We start from the raw sequence: 15,804 nt of genomic DNA on the forward strand, positions 1-15,804 counted from the left end.
ACCTGATAAATGCTGCAACAGAGCTTGCAAATACAAGAGGCATATTTAGTCTCATCCCTGACAGAGTCACATACTTAATTGCAATTTACAGTTTTGATGCTACAATAATTTTCATGTTTTCTTATGGGTTCACTCTAGCCCAAAAGGAGATGTACGTAACATCTCCAGGTCACAGCAGACTAGACACGTGACCAAAGAACCTGAGCCACTTACATTCTCAAAAGGACAAAATCAATGTATCATTCATACCATCAATACAGTCTTGGAGGAATCCCCAGGGTATCGGAGACTGAAGACAATCAAAGATCCCAGAAAGCCAAAGAAGGTAAGGGTGGCCACATTTCTAACATCTAACAAAGACTCCACGAGAGGAATAGTTCCCATTGTCCAGTCACAGCATAGTTCTGAGGGGTTGAGAAGAAGCCAAGCATTTACAGGGAGGAGGTAGTTGAAAGTCAGCTGTCTTGCTGGGGATGGACTAACAGCAGCTGGGTTATCAAACCTAAAGCAAAAGAAAGGAGAAAAAGGAGCTTTTAATGAAAAAAAAGATATGGCCTTGATCAACTTTGTGCTCAGAAACCAGTAAACTTTAGATTTATAGCTAGAACTACCAATTACAGACACACAATATGTCAGACATATACAATATGTCTGTCTCTTCCTGCATTTGTCAGGTGTGTAACTTGGGAGACACGCACAATGATCACTTTAAAGTAGGAAAGAGCTTCCTCCAAGAAAGAGAACGATTTCAACCTGAAGTTAAGTTTAGTGGTCCTTGTTTACATTTTAAACACTTTGCCTCATTTCCTTCTGTGGAAATAGATTCTTGTATTTTTACATTGTTAACACACTTTTAAGACAAATTACAATTTTTCAGTTTTAACATTATTCATATACACATGTTCAAACACTGTATCTGAAGACAATTATGTTTTCTGCAAAGGTACATAACTACAATCAATAGAATATTTTGTAAGTAGAGAGAAAAAACTTATTAAGAGGTTTAGAGTATTCACCCAAGGTTCAAACACATTGTCAATAAAAAATACTTTAGTAATAAAACATGTCTGAATTACTAAGATGAATAAACATTTTAAAACATTTTAAAAACTAATGCCTGCCAGATACCTCAATATTTTGAATATTCTTGTCAACAGGAAGGGAAAATATCATTTATCAATTTCACAAAAATGTAATATTGTACACCCATTGTTTACCAATATTAAAATTTAAGTTGATGTATTTTTGGATATTTCATTCAGATCTCAATAAGGCTCATCTTTTTTTTTTTAGCGTCTAAAAATAAGAGGCACTTTACTACTACCTTGTAAACACTGGAAGTTGAGACTGGATAACTTGGACGCGGATAACTACAAGCAGTAGTGTACTGAACATTAGGACTATGAGCTTCAACAGTGTTTGGAGCATAGAGAAAGGAATACTGCCCTTCCCTCGAAGAATCTGTACAGTTGTGTCCAACAACACTGGCAAGGTATACTGCAAAGGAAAAAAGTGTTCATAATCAAACAATGTACTCAATAATCCCTTAGATATGAGCCATCTATTTTTTTTTAACTTGGTCTTCTTTAAATGCCTGCTCCTAGAAGTCACTTAACTCATCTTAGAGCTTTCATAACAAATACCAGAAAGAAGTCCATCATTCTAATAAAAATAACCCTATTCAAGTATTTTTGCTAACTGTATCATAGCTGAACTTCTATACTTGGAGTTCTGTATTTTTCAGGGACAGATTAAAAAATTTGTGCCATCTTCAGAGATTGTAATAAATCAAGTATGACCACGAAATAAATTTTGAAGACAACAAATCACTATTTTTAAAGTGATTAGCAGCCCCTCTGAAAACCGGTCCTATAAACAAACTTCCTTAGGAATGGTAGAAATGCTATTCACTTCCTGATAAACCCTAGATTTCTATTTTATGCCTCTACTGCAGTAATCTATCCCTCCTTGCCTCATAAACTTTATGATCTTACACAGTTCTTCCCTGTGTACTTCTTTCCCTATGTCTTCATGTCTTGTGCTGGAGATGATTTACTGTTTTACATATACTACTTGGCTGAATGGTAGATATTTATAGGATTTTGACAACTGGTCATACTCTTAGTCCATGCTACACTTGTGGCCTCAGAAGGTGGCTCAGTTTGGATTTTATCTTCTCTACTCAGTTGACTTACACAAACTTGTTAAATTGTAATGAAAAAGAGGATCAGTTCAAATCCTACTAATAGAAAGGAAGAGTGAATTGAAAAGTATGGTCACATATTGGTGATTTCCTTAGAAATTCAGTTTGAAAATTATATGCTTAATCATCAGACTTGTAAGAGCAATAAACACATGTGTGATTTTTGGTATTTTGGCCTTGAATATATATCCCCAAGAAAGACAATCTTTCAGTATTTGCTAGAGGAGTTTTTGCAAAATATTCCGTCAAGTAATTAAGGATTAGTAAACTAGAAAACTTTCTTAGATTATGTAATCATACATTTAAAAATTGCCTATGGCTTTGAGTGTTAAAAATCCATTTCATTTCATTGCAGGAACATCTTGTATACCTAAGCAGAAGAAAAGCTACTATTAAGCATTGATAAGTCTGTAAGTTAAGATGAAACCTATTAGATGAGAAAACAGAAAACAAACTTACACGTGTTCTTAGAATAACACATTTCATAAGAATATTACTGAGCTAAATAAGACTATCTGAAAACATTTGTCTGTTCATTAGAATGTGATGAAATGCATTTCTACACAATATCTTCTCTAATTTTACTACAGGAATTAAAACCAAATATACCCCATCTCTATGCACCTCAGACTTTAATCAAGACAGCTATACGCTAGTCTGTGCAAACCTCAATAAACGACATGTTGATTTTTTATTAAGTATATTTGGTAACATCTCTGTGTGGCACGTAAAAGACAATTTAGAAGTCACTAAATTTCCTCACTACGAACCACGTATGTTAAACATCAGTTGCATCAAAAAAGAATTCTGAAAAACAGAACTATAGTTACTCTGAACTGACAAAAATCAGTGCTGAAATATGACACTTCACAGTACTTGATGTCTCATTACCAGATTTCCAAGAAGAAATTAAATTCATTTTTTAACAACTTACCCTTTGAGCAATAAATACTTCATATACGCAGCATATTCCCACCACTGTTATTCCTTGTTCTTTACAAAGTGTCGCAACAGCTACTAGAAACACAGTCATTGCAATTGGAGTCCACACTACAAATAAAGACATTAGTGAAAATGTTCCATCTTGCAACAACCCCCAAACATTTAATGAAGTAAATTCAGCTAAAAAGCAAATACTTCATGTTTGAACATGCTATTTTCTAATAACTTAACTGGTATGTTACTTGTTATTAAAAGTAAGATTGCCAGTTTTACTCTACAGAAAATAATATATATGTATCAGTTTTAAAACTGCCTCCCTTAAACAGAAAGAACTAAATGAAGGGGTAATCTATGACAAGATAACAATGAAAATCCCAATCTTTCCTAATTCACTAGAACACTTGTTCAAATGGAATATTTTATAAGGAGCCACGAAATTTCAGAAGGTTGATTTGACTGTGGAAAAAGGCAAGTCTCCTACATCTTAACTGAAACTCTGCACCTTACTTCTGACAATCTGAGGCATCTCAGTATACTTGCTCTACATACTTGCTCTAATAGAAGTCAGTGCAAGAGTCTTCTACTCTAGATGTTAAAAAACAACTGGAAAAGTACTTAAGTCTTGAAAAAAAACCCAACAAACAAGAGGGCAATTTATAATGGAAAGTACTATATTACATGGGTATCTTGCAGTTGAATGTTTTTTGTACACCCTCGCTGAATAATCAATGTACCCATTTTATCATTCTAAGAGCTCAATTATCAGGGATATAGAAATTAAGTTCTATACATATTTGTCAATCCTTTACCTATGGTATTATCTGGTCCTTTGGATTTTGTATATGACAAAAAAGCAGCTAGAAAAAAAATAGATGACAAAAGCTCTGCTCTGCCCACAACTCCAGTTACCTGAAAAGATACAGAAAAAACAAAATTATTCAACCAGAGACTGTTCTAGTGCTAGAATAGTGCGTGACTGATATACTATCAGGATATGCACAAACAAGATCTGTAAGCAAGGTAAAAAAAGCTAACACAAATAAGGCTGCTTTCAGTTCACACAATATTGAATTCAATAAAAGGATGATACAAGTGACTGGTGGCTACCTGTGGCTGGTGTGTCCCTAAGTATCATCATTAACGAAATAACTGACAAATGCTTTACTTCATCTGTAGTAATACCAGTCACAAATACCATTTGAGGCAGTTTTAGGGCATGACAACTATTGCCTTCTTAATGCTTGGTAGAAACTAGCTTTGATCAATGGGAGATTTAAGTGAAGCTTGACAAGGACTGTTGTACTTCTACATCCTGCAGACAATAGTATTCAGAAACTATGGTTGTTGTTTCTGTTTATACCTTCTCTCATTGACTGAACAGGTCTGAATCGGAAAGTGTTTCCTGGTTGATTGGTGCTATGTCAGCTCTTTGTGGAGTAGTCAAGAGTTACAAAAAAATCGATGGCAAACTCTGTGCGATGGAGTTAATGAATGACTCAGGCTTTACTACCAGTCTGGCAGTTTTATGAATGATAATTTGGTTGGCAATATTAAAATTGAAGGTGGTGGCTCCTCCTTTGGTAATGAGACAGAGAGGAATAGATTTAATGAAAATTTAGAGAAGTGCTTAAATGCACCGGGCAGAAGGTTGTTTTGGAATCCCTTATGAAACAGAGGTTAATTTCCATTTCAGGAGCTGTGTTCAAAAAACCCTAAGGTTCAACCAAGAACTAGAGATGGATGACAGATGACTATGCTAATGGTTATTGCAGTAGCCATTGTTCTGACCATAGTACCATTAAGGACTGCCTTTCTTCTTCATTCATCCTCTTCTGCAATGTCTCTATTTGCATCTAAATTTTTACAAGTAAGCTGGCAGGAAAATGGCCTGCTACCCTGAGGCAGATGGTCATATTTAGCTAAGGAGACCTTATAGCTCACCATTTAATTACGACAATGCTGAAAACTGACTTTCAGTCATCCAGACCCAGCTAGAAGTTTTTATTGCTAGGTACATTTTGAGTCAAGCGTGACTGATCTAACATAAAAAGAGAAAGTAATTCAATATTCAAGGTCACAGTATAGAGAAAAGTATTTAAACCCAAACTTGAAACCACACTTCTGTTGGGAGTAGCATATATTTACCAAAGAACTCACTGAATCATGCACAAGACAAAGCATAAGACATCAGAGTTTGTGTTAACATTTTGGACAGTACATAGGTGTTTGTTTCCAAGATATCTTAAGATGTTTCAAGGACTCAAGTGTTTCTCAAAATTACCCAGCATTAAGACAGAAAATAAAGAGAGCTTTCTAGGTCAGTTCAAAGAGATCATGAGGAAGAGCTTTTTCAGTGAGAGGGTTATTAAGCACAGGAACAGGCTACCCAGAGAGGTGGTGGAGTCACCATCCCTAGAGATATTCAAAAGATGCATAGATGAGTTACTGAGGGATATGGTTTAGTGATGGGCCTGGCAGTGTGAGGTTAGTGGTTGGACTTGATGATCTTAAAGGTCTTAAGGTCTTTTCCAACCATAATGATTCTATGATTAGTAAAGCAAAGGTGCTGGTGTACCTCCACAGTACCCTACCAACAAAAGCGCGATTGTTTTTCTGGATACAAAAGTGACTTATGAGAGAAAATTCAAGCATTCACAAGGTTATCCCATAGACGTAAAGGTGCTCAATATGTCTCTGTCTGGAACTGTAGCAAAGTAGCTAGAAAAACTGAACTTTAATTCTAAACACAAGGGCAAATGAAACTATGATGTTGTTATTAAACCCATTTCCTCAAAAAAAACTTCCTCAGAAAATGATATATTACCACTGCAAGAGTCCAGTTTCTCTCTGAAATCAGTAACAAATGTTATTTTCTGTTTATTCTGCTCCGCTAACTTTTCCAGGAAAAGGTTTACGTATTGTATCTGTTTAAAATTCTGTTGTAGGGGAGTTATAAGTAGGAGATTAACCTCAAGAAATTAAAATCAGATCCATTTCAATTATAAAAAATAGAAAAGGTACCATCAGATAGCACAAAAACTGGGAATGAGATCAATTTTGGAGTTTTCACTGAAGTTTGAACAAATTAGTCTGCACTCAAACCCCCAGTTATAAAATATATCTTGCTATTATCTCCCCTTTTCCAAGTGCCAAAACCTGCAGTTATTTTGCCTTTTATACACATTCATGAGTGTCAACTGGCAACTCTAAGAATTTTTTTTTTTGTTTGCATGTAAGGCAGAATTCTCAATGCAAACACTTGAAAGGACAAGATGCACTATTTCTCAAAAGCAGAAAGCCTAAACAGAAAAAGGTGGGGAAAGGAGGAAGAAAATCTCTTAATTGATTCTTCACTGAGTACCTAAGTACAACAGCAGGGGAATGCAATTACAATTGCACTTAAATCTCAGAGCATTTAAAGTACAATACCAAGTTGTATCAATTGCACAGTCTTAAAGTGCCCTCATGTGGCTAATATCGGGGACTACATACTTATTGCCAAATTGCTTCATAACTTTGTGACATTGCCTTACACAATAAGGTCTCATTAGGCAGTGTTTTATAGGATTTGTATGATACTTTTTGCTAACTCTGTTGCACAGTACTAAAAGAAACGGGGATATGTCATCTCATACTGAATCTGACAGTTGAAGCTGAAAAAGAATCACCATATTACGACTGAGAGTGATAAAATTACATAGAAGGATCTAAGCCACAAACCACTAATCAAAGTCACTAGCAACTTGTCAATGCTCCTGTCAAGATACTAAATTTACTACAAAGAAGCAAAGTCAAGTTTTGAAACTCAAAGCACGATTTTTCAAAGAAACAGAAACCAAAACAAAATTAAACTATTAAATGACATAAAATTGTTTTTTAACCCATATTTTATCTAGGATTTTATGGAGGTTTGTGTTTTCGAGCACAAAAGTATGCAAAAGTTTTCAGATGTTTAACTTCTGCATTTTTCAATATGCCCCTAAAAACTTCTAGCAAAGACATACTGGTAGTTCAAATAGAAGGCAATTATAAACCTTATGAACTTAATTCCTATAAAGATTTGCTTAAAATACAAAGATGTGGGTTTCTGAATTGCTACCGACGGGGATTTGTGTCTTCAGAGAATAAGAATGATGCAAACTCTTTGTCCAAATCAGGGTAAAAAAATACAGCATAAGAGCAAACCCTACTCCTTTTACTAGTATCAAAAGACATCACCCTTCTCCCCACAAAACACATATTAAAAACAAAAAGGGATACCACTTCCAAAGATGCAAAAGGTTAAGATACCTTACAGTTTTCTGAAAATTGGCTAAAGAGAGACTAGGAATGGGCTTTGCAGTACATTTGAACTGGAACCAACCAACCTATGTAGTGCAGAAATCAGAGCAGTGAATTCCACAGATCTGCTCTATCAGTGTTTCTGATGGAAACAAATGTAATTAATAGCAGCTACAAGTCATAAGTCTTCATTTACTCCGCAACATTGCAAAGCCCGGTTGACCATTAAAAAGTATATAATCGGACAGCTTGTACAAATAGTGCTTTTCATGGCAGCGAAGAACTCCTCCAGATTCAAAGGAAAGGTAAATATAAGAGGTGAGAAATGTACATACTCTTTCTCTTAAAAGTCTTTTCCAACTGAAATGATTATATGATTCGCATTGGATATGTTCAAAACTGGAAGGTTCAAACAAGAAGGCCCTAACCTGGGCAGAGCAACAACAATCCTAGAGAAAGTCCTGGTGAAATAAATATATTGACATAAAAGCAAGTGGATGGAACAGTCTTGGTGATTAGTTAGAGGAGAGTGCTTAGTCTTTCTGGAAACTAAGAAAGAGGTACTCATAGTATTTGAAAAATACGATACTGGATGAATCATCACAACACAACTATCTATGTATGCTAAAGTAGCCCCTATCATAAAAGGCTCAATGTTCATTGAGCTCAATGAAATCAAATGTTCATAGCAGAGATATAAATTTTTAAATAGCTAAATTAATGTTTCTTTAATTCTTTCTGAGTAGCTGCATGGAATACCAAACAACTTCAATCAGTGAAGTTTGCCACTTCCACCCCTTACTGCAAAGGGCATAGTAAGTACAATGCCACACTTCTGGGAGTTACTATGTATAAACAGACACAAATTGCATGAAATTTAAGGTTAATACAGCTTGAACAAATTAAGCACACCACAGCTATACGTACCGCTTCAGTATGTATTGGGTGCACTGCAAACAGCAGGGATGCTACTATGCTGCTCTTGTTGTCCAGAAAAAGCTTACAGACCTTGAGGAAGACTATGCAAACCACCACATGAAAGACTAGATTTAGGAAGTGGTAGGAAACTGCATTTAACTCGCTGAACAAGTAGTTTAAGCGAAATGTAAGAACTGTAAGGGGACGATAAGATTTATGACTCCTCTCCTAAAAGAAAAAAAACAAACAAAATCACCAACAATTTACAAAGAGACTAAACATCTATGCATATATATGACTTCTCCCTCAGTAACACTAAGGAAAAAAAAAACGAAACCAAAATAATCTAATGAATTAAATGGAAACTCGACTTTTTTTCTTACTTCCATGGTTTCAATGCATCAGTCAAGTACTTTCCTTGCCATTTCATGTTTTAGATTGGCTTTTTATAAAATAAAATTTTGGTGTGCTCAGCTAAAGGTATTATCTACATATTTTCAATATGCCTACATTGTCAAGATACTCTATTCATAAACCCTTTTAGAAAGTACACATAAAACCATCTTTCTGTTCCTAAATGCATTTGTCTACCCACAGCCTGTTGATATTTTGCTGAATACATCTGCAAAACAGAGGAAGAAAATGTAAGAAAAAACTGTGAGGAGAGGGTGTGGGATAGGAACCCAAACTGCACATTCACAGACAAAAACAGAAGATAGGAAAAAAGTATTTTAAAAGCCATGAACGATCAAATTAATCTGACTTCATTTAGGTACAATTAACCTGACTTTCAGTTGGGTTTAAGTGCAAAACCAATCCTGAGTAAGACAGCTTTCTCCTGCTCCACGTGGTTAGGGTACTTTTGGAGTAAAAGCATGTTGAAAAGTACTACAAATTTTACTGAGAGGAGTTTAGGATCCCACTTACTCTCAAAGAATACAGGACTAGATGGTATATGAAAAAAGTCAGGAAGCTTTCTTTAAAGGGTTATATGAAAATTATGTATCAAAGTCTATTTGTAGAGCTAGCAATTAGCACCTCACAGGAACTAATCAGAGCCTTGATGGGGAAAAAACTATGACTGTCAGAGAATTTATATTCATTTGCTCAGCAATGGCAGCATGTGTAACCTTCCAAATTACAGGTAAATCCTTCAGCCATCGGCATCAACAATGTTTATCAATGACTTTAATGCCAATGCAGCTGTTTTCAGATAAAAACACAGCCACTTTACATGGGTTACAAACAAAAATCTCTGAAATCAGACAAACATAATTTCTCCAATTTAATGGATACAACACCTATTCTCTAACTTGTAGCTTTGCTGTTTAAGAGTTATATTCCCTTCTAGACTTCAGTTAGAAATAAATACCTTTGTATGGCAATACGTAGCTTTTGCAGAAAAAGGGAAAATGGGAAAGAATATGAAGTGACATGTGTTCCTGATCTTAAAATACAAAACACTAACATCAACAAATTCTGCCAGGAACAAACTATCCTGTTAAAACCACATTAGGGAAAATAAATGTAAAAACTTTCTGCAAGGTGCGTTTTCCATTTGCCTCAAAGTATTTCATAGTTTACCTCTGACATTGGAGTGCCCCAGAAGTCATTCTGAAACAGATTTGTTAACGGAGTTGAAGGATGCAAATCTTTATTGTCCAAAATCGCTGAAACATCATCAAAAACAAAGCCACAGAAGAGACTGTTCCAGTAGCAGACTGCTACCACGCCAACTATTAATGCTGCTTCCTTCAGGCTTACATCAGCCATCTTCTCTAAGAGTTTTCATGGACAAAAGCTGGAATAGATGACAGAAACTTAAGCAGTATTACTGCTTAAAAACTAAACTTGATAAAATCAAATTAAAACATCCAATATCTTAGAAGTTAATGACACTACGTGTCTAAAAATCAGTAAGTTAGAAAGCTTTCCTCAAGCCTCATTCATCTTACACAATCTAGGTGCTTAAGAAAAATACTCTTGTAAAAGTCTCACCCTTAAAAAGTCCTCACACAAGCTGAATACGCTACAAAATTTCATGTTTTATTAAAAAAAGGAGAATGATGATAAACTGTAATATCTTTTTTAGCAGACACCTATGCAATTCAAGTGGATGCTGCAAACTGGAGAATTATCAAAATTAGGTTCTCTAGAACCCTGAGTAATTTAACATACAGACACAGAACGCTAGGTTACCAAAAAGGCAGTATGTTAATTACTCATGGTTTTTAGGTTTAAAGGTGTATATCAAAATATTTCAAAAGCAATTTAAGAAAAATTCAAACATTCTAAAGAACAGGAAACTCGAATAACTTAATATAGGTATTCAAGAACATGTAAAGAAAGACATTAGTAATAATAAAAAGAGAAACTTACCATTGAAGCTCATACTTTGCTCATTTGCATCCTTCATAAAAGTTCATGAAAAGGTCATTTTTTTTCTCAACATTGCAAATGGCTCCAATGGCACTGAGTATTCATGAGAGTCCTGTCCAAAGAAAAATAGCACGTTATTTTTTCTCACCTTGCATAAACTTCCTAAATCCTGGAAATTATTAAACCAACAGTTTTACAAATAATTTAAAACTACTGTATGGGTGACCTGACCAAAAGGTGAAATGACTATGTATTGAGTTGTTTGCAAACACTCTTCTGCCTTGGAAGAGGGCAACTGCAGGCCAAAGGCATTCTTTTTGACCACTGCTTGAACCAGTACAGATTACTGTCAATTGTTGGGACCACAGATACTGAAAGGCAACAGACAGCTGAACACTGACTTAGTTTTGAGAAAAAAAGAGAGATGATCAAACAAAAGCGATCGGATTTCCCCCAAGACCAGAGAGGGATAACATCTGTAAGGACACAGAACTGATAATGGCTCGATAACATAGATCCATAATTATGCAAAAAACACCAGACTTATGGTCTATCAGGGTTCATATGTCAAAGCTGATAAGTTATTTGAAAGTTATTGCCTGTTTTATTGTCCTAAATTAAAAAATGCTGGTGACTCTTTTTTGCTTTGGTCTGTTGCTTTTGGCTTTTGTGTTCAGGTTTAAGTCCTCTATAAACAGGCCACAAGAGATATCTTATCCAGATAGCTAATCTCTGTTGTGGTTTGCAGCTTGGGCCTCAGAGTATGACAATCACCTCTCATGACTAGTAGTAAAAGAAAATTGGTCAGGAAGGAGTACATGCACAACAAGATGCAGCAGCTAAACTAACCTGGACAAAGATTATTTTAAAGGCATCAAACCAGTCCATTCAGTGTTACGTAATGGCAGTGAAGGTTGTGGTTTTTTCTTCTGTAGTACTTGGATTACTAGCTATTGATGTTACTTCAACCAAGAAAAGGTCTATTTTCAAAGCTGCCATCACTTTTGTAACAACCCCCCCAAATAAAAACCAAACCATAACCAAACATTAAATGTTAAAAAATGCCGATACACCTTTTTGCCAGGCTGGATCAGAGTACTTTAAAACACTAAGCCAAGATAAAGTCTGAAGATATTTATGGTCTTCTTGGTATCTGGAGAAATTATTGTAAAAAAGAAAACAAAGGATACTGCAGGAATACATCGCACGACAGCTCAATTTTGAACTTCAACTCACCAAAGCTTTTTAGTTCCTCCACAAAGAATATGGAGGAGGAGAAACTGCTGTTTCTCACTGCTAGAAACAGAGTTTAAAATTCCTGGTTTGCACAGCCTCTGAACACTACACTTCCTCCTCCTTGAAGTCCTCTAGCTCTTCTGAGAAGTAGTGACACCCAAAAAGGACCTACAAAGAACATGTAACGATTTTCCAACTAGTGAGCATACATTTTTTAAATACCGTGTTCCAAAAATTTATGAGTCAAGATAATACTGCCCCACAGAACTAACAGTAATGCTTATTTACATTTTTCCTGTAAGAAAGAGCATCTCAAGGTGTGTAGGCTTTTGGTGACTTGAGACTTCTTTATTAACAATATAAGGTTACTACACTGGTTGAAGCAGCAAGCCCTGGCAGATACTGCTTTGCCTATCAAAGATTAACTCTGAGTAATTCTTTAACAATCCTGTTTCAGAAACTGATTCTGTTACCCAATCAGGAAAAAAAAAAAAAGATATAAAAAAATGATGATATATTCCTAAATAGAGCATCACATCAAAATCAACTTTATCTGTTAGCTTCTCAACTACTTCTTTAGGTTTTTACTTATCTTTTCTGTACACAGACCGAATCTCAACACAGGTACTTTACCTATCTTCATTCAAAGCAATTCTGAAACCTTTGCAAGACTTCTGTTTTGCTCTGAACTTCTAGTATTTCTTCTACCTAGAACTCTAATTTTACACCACTACTAATCACAGTTTCCTGACAGAGATACATGTACCTGCATGCCAACTGTAGGGAAAATACTGTTTACATTTGAATGAAAAAGAACTCTCTGGCATAAAGACACTAAGATTTTAGCTACATCAAAAGTCAGGTTTAAATAGCCAGTCCAGTATCACAGAAACCTAGTTGAGAATTTTAGAAAAAAAAAATCACCTTTAACAATCACCTTTAACATCCAGCACCTCAACATCCTTCTTGTAGTGAAGGATCCAGAACTGGACACAGTATTCAAAGTGCAGCCTCACCAGCTCTGAGCACAGAGGGGACTATCACTTCCCTGGTCCTCCTGGCCACACTTTTTCTCATACAAGCCAGCACGCCACTGGCCTTCTTGGCCACACTGCTGGCTCATGTTTGATTGACATCCCCAGGTCTTTTTCCAACAGGCAACTTTCCAGCCACTCCATGCCAAGCCTGTAGCATTGCATGGTTGTTGTGGCCTAAGTGCAGGACCCAGAATTTGGCCTTATCAAACTTCACACAATTGGCCTTGGCCCGTCATGTCAGCCTGTCCAGGTTCCTCTGAAGAGCCTTCCTGGCCACACACACACCCAGCTTGGTGTCATTAGCAAACTCACTGAGGTTGCACTCAATTTCCTCATTCAGATCATTAGTAAAGATATTGAACAGAAGAGGCCCCAGTACTGAGCCCTGGGAAACACCACTAGTGACCTACCACCAACTGGATTTAACTTCATTCCCCATCACTCCCTGGGCCCAGCCATCCAGACACTTTTCCATCCAACACAGAGTAGGTCCATCCAAGCCATGGGCAGTCAGTTTTTCCAGGAGGATGACATGTCAAAGGCCTTACTAAAGTCCAAGAAGACAACATCCACAGCCTTTCCCTCATCTACTAAGTATGTCACCTTGTCATAGAAGGAGATCTGATAGGTCAAACAGGATCTGCCCTACACAACCAATGTTGACTAGGCCTGAACCCTTGCTTGTCCTGCATGTGCCTCACAAGGGTGCTCAGGATGATCTGCTCCATAACCTTCCCTGGCACCAAGGTCAGGCTGATGCGCCAGAATCCTCCTTCTGACCCATCTTGTAGATGGGTGTCACATTTGCCATCCTCTAGTCCACTGGGACCTCCCCAGTGGACCAGGACTGCTGGTAGATGATGGAGAATGACTTGATGAGCACTTCTGCCAGCTACCTCAGCACTCTTGGGTGCATCCCAGCCAGCCCCATAGACTTGTGTGTGTTGAGGTGGAGTAGTGGGTAACATACTATTTCCCCTTGGACTGAGAAGACTTTGTTCTCTCCCTTGTCCCTGTCTTCCAGCTCAGGGGGCTGGGTACCCAGAGAACAGTTTTACTACTGAAGACTAAGGTGAAGAAGGCATTAATTACCCCAGCCTTTTCCCCATCTCTGGTGACTAAGCTTCCCTCTGCATCCATTAAAGGATGAAGATTACACCTTTAGCCCTCCTTTGGTTTCCAATATATTTATAGAAATTTTTTCTCTTGTCTCTTACAGCAGTGGCCAGTTTAAGTTCTAATTGTGCCTTGAGCCTTCTAATTTTCTCCTGGCATGAGATAGGGACATCCTTGTAGTCCTCCTGAGCTGCCTGACCCTCTTCCAAAGATCATAAATTCTCTTTTTTCTCCTGAGCTCCAGCAGAAGCTCATAGATCATAGATGAGCAGAAGCCTGCTGAAGCTTTGGTATGATTGAGCTCCTCAAGTGAGTGGATATATCATTACCCCTGCAGCACAATATATATGTTGAAATTTGCTATCAACCAAAGTACATTTTTCCAACTGCCAATACTCTACCCCTCCCACTGATGGATGTGTTGACAAATACCTGCAAAAAACTGCCTAATAATTTGTTTGTTAGGTTTGCTGCAATGGAGAACCACATCATTAAGTGTTCCAATACATGTAAACAGACTGACTGTCCCTCACATTATTTTTTCCTCTCACCTACCTGCTACTTTCACAGTTTGTAAGACTGTCCATGAGATACCTTAAACATCCCTTGGGCTTCATGACTGCCAGTTCATGACCTATGGAACAGCCACAGAGTCCTCATTTGACTGGAGGAAATCAGGACAGACACGTATTTTATTATTAAGTTTTCTCTTAGATATTTTAATTTACAACAACATTTGATCATGTCATAAAGAATACACAGCTAAAAATGGTAAGTAGTATGATAAGTCTTATGAGATAGAACTGTGAGATTATGTGACCATGAGAGCCAACTGCGGAAAATCAGAATGTCCAAGCCGTACAAAACACATGATCATCAGTCTAATTTTCTCAAGCTGCTTGGCACAGAAATCTGCACTTTGTGCTGTACTGTTTTTATGTGCATACAGAGGCATTAAGTGGAAAGGACAGACAAGAACCAGAGCTCTAAAGCAGGTTTGGCTTACAGGCATGTAGCTTTCCTCTTCCAGCTTCCAGAGAACTATCTATCAGTTCACCCAGTCTTCTTCAAGAATTACAGACATGAGTAAAGTATAAAAAAATCTCCAAACAAACCAATCCCCCAAAATCCCTAACAACTTATCACTTTGAGAAAAGCAGGAAAACAAACTTTTTCTCTACCAAAAGTAGTCTAGAAAAAAAATTAAACGCAACAAGAGCATAATGATGTTCTAAGAGTATCCTTAGTTGGAAGGTCTGTGAATGTGGAAGCCATTTTCTGCCCATATGAATTTAGGAAAATTAGGAAGTATATAATTAGGCAGGTATACATCTGCAGTCCTTAAATATGCAACATCTATGTAGCACTCCATAATTAACTATCACCTAACAAACATGCCATCTGCCACCTTACATCAACAACAGACCCTTGCAGGAGCAAATATATTTGTGTTGATTAGGCACATCTTACTATTTAACTTTCGAAACCTAAACATCCATTTCCATTTTTTTCTTCTACTGGGTAACAGCACTTTTACACCCTGAAGGGCATAACTAACAATCCTACTTCAAAGAAAATGTTCTATGCAAGTAATTTTTTTCTTCTTTAGAAAATAAGACATGGCTATTGACAGTAATAGATTTTGAAAACCATGGCAGTTCTGTATGGGTAAAAGCTTATACAATCTACCTA

At 36.7% G+C, this 15,804-nt stretch overlaps 1 protein-coding gene across 2 annotated transcripts in view; it reads right to left on the minus strand.

The window, feature by feature from the left end:
- TMTC3 (transmembrane O-mannosyltransferase targeting cadherins 3) overlaps positions 1–15,804 on the minus strand; it is a 39,068-nt gene that overhangs the window by 19,215 nt on the left and 4,049 nt on the right. The window contains exons 2-9 of one of the 2 annotated variants that reach the window (XM_062015994.1): positions 11,960–12,127; positions 10,724–10,835; positions 9,929–10,145; positions 8,354–8,572; positions 3,955–4,054; positions 3,138–3,253; positions 1,325–1,497; positions 250–502 (exon numbers count right to left, since the gene is read on the minus strand). In XM_062015994.1, coding sequence (XP_061871978.1) covers positions 250–502; positions 1,325–1,497; positions 3,138–3,253; positions 3,955–4,054; positions 8,354–8,572; positions 9,929–10,117 — 1,050 coding nt within the window. In that variant the 5' untranslated portion in view covers positions 10,118–10,145; positions 10,724–10,835; positions 11,960–12,127. The remainder of the gene's footprint in view (positions 1–249; positions 503–1,324; positions 1,498–3,137; positions 3,254–3,954; positions 4,055–8,353; positions 8,573–9,928; positions 10,146–10,723; positions 10,836–11,959; positions 12,128–15,804) is intronic. The other variant, XM_062015993.1, reaches the window with a different exon arrangement.

This window comes from Colius striatus, chromosome 1, assembly GCF_028858725.1.
Source record: "Colius striatus isolate bColStr4 chromosome 1, bColStr4.1.hap1, whole genome shotgun sequence".
Classification (NCBI taxonomy): Eukaryota; Metazoa; Chordata; class Aves; order Coliiformes; family Coliidae; genus Colius; species Colius striatus.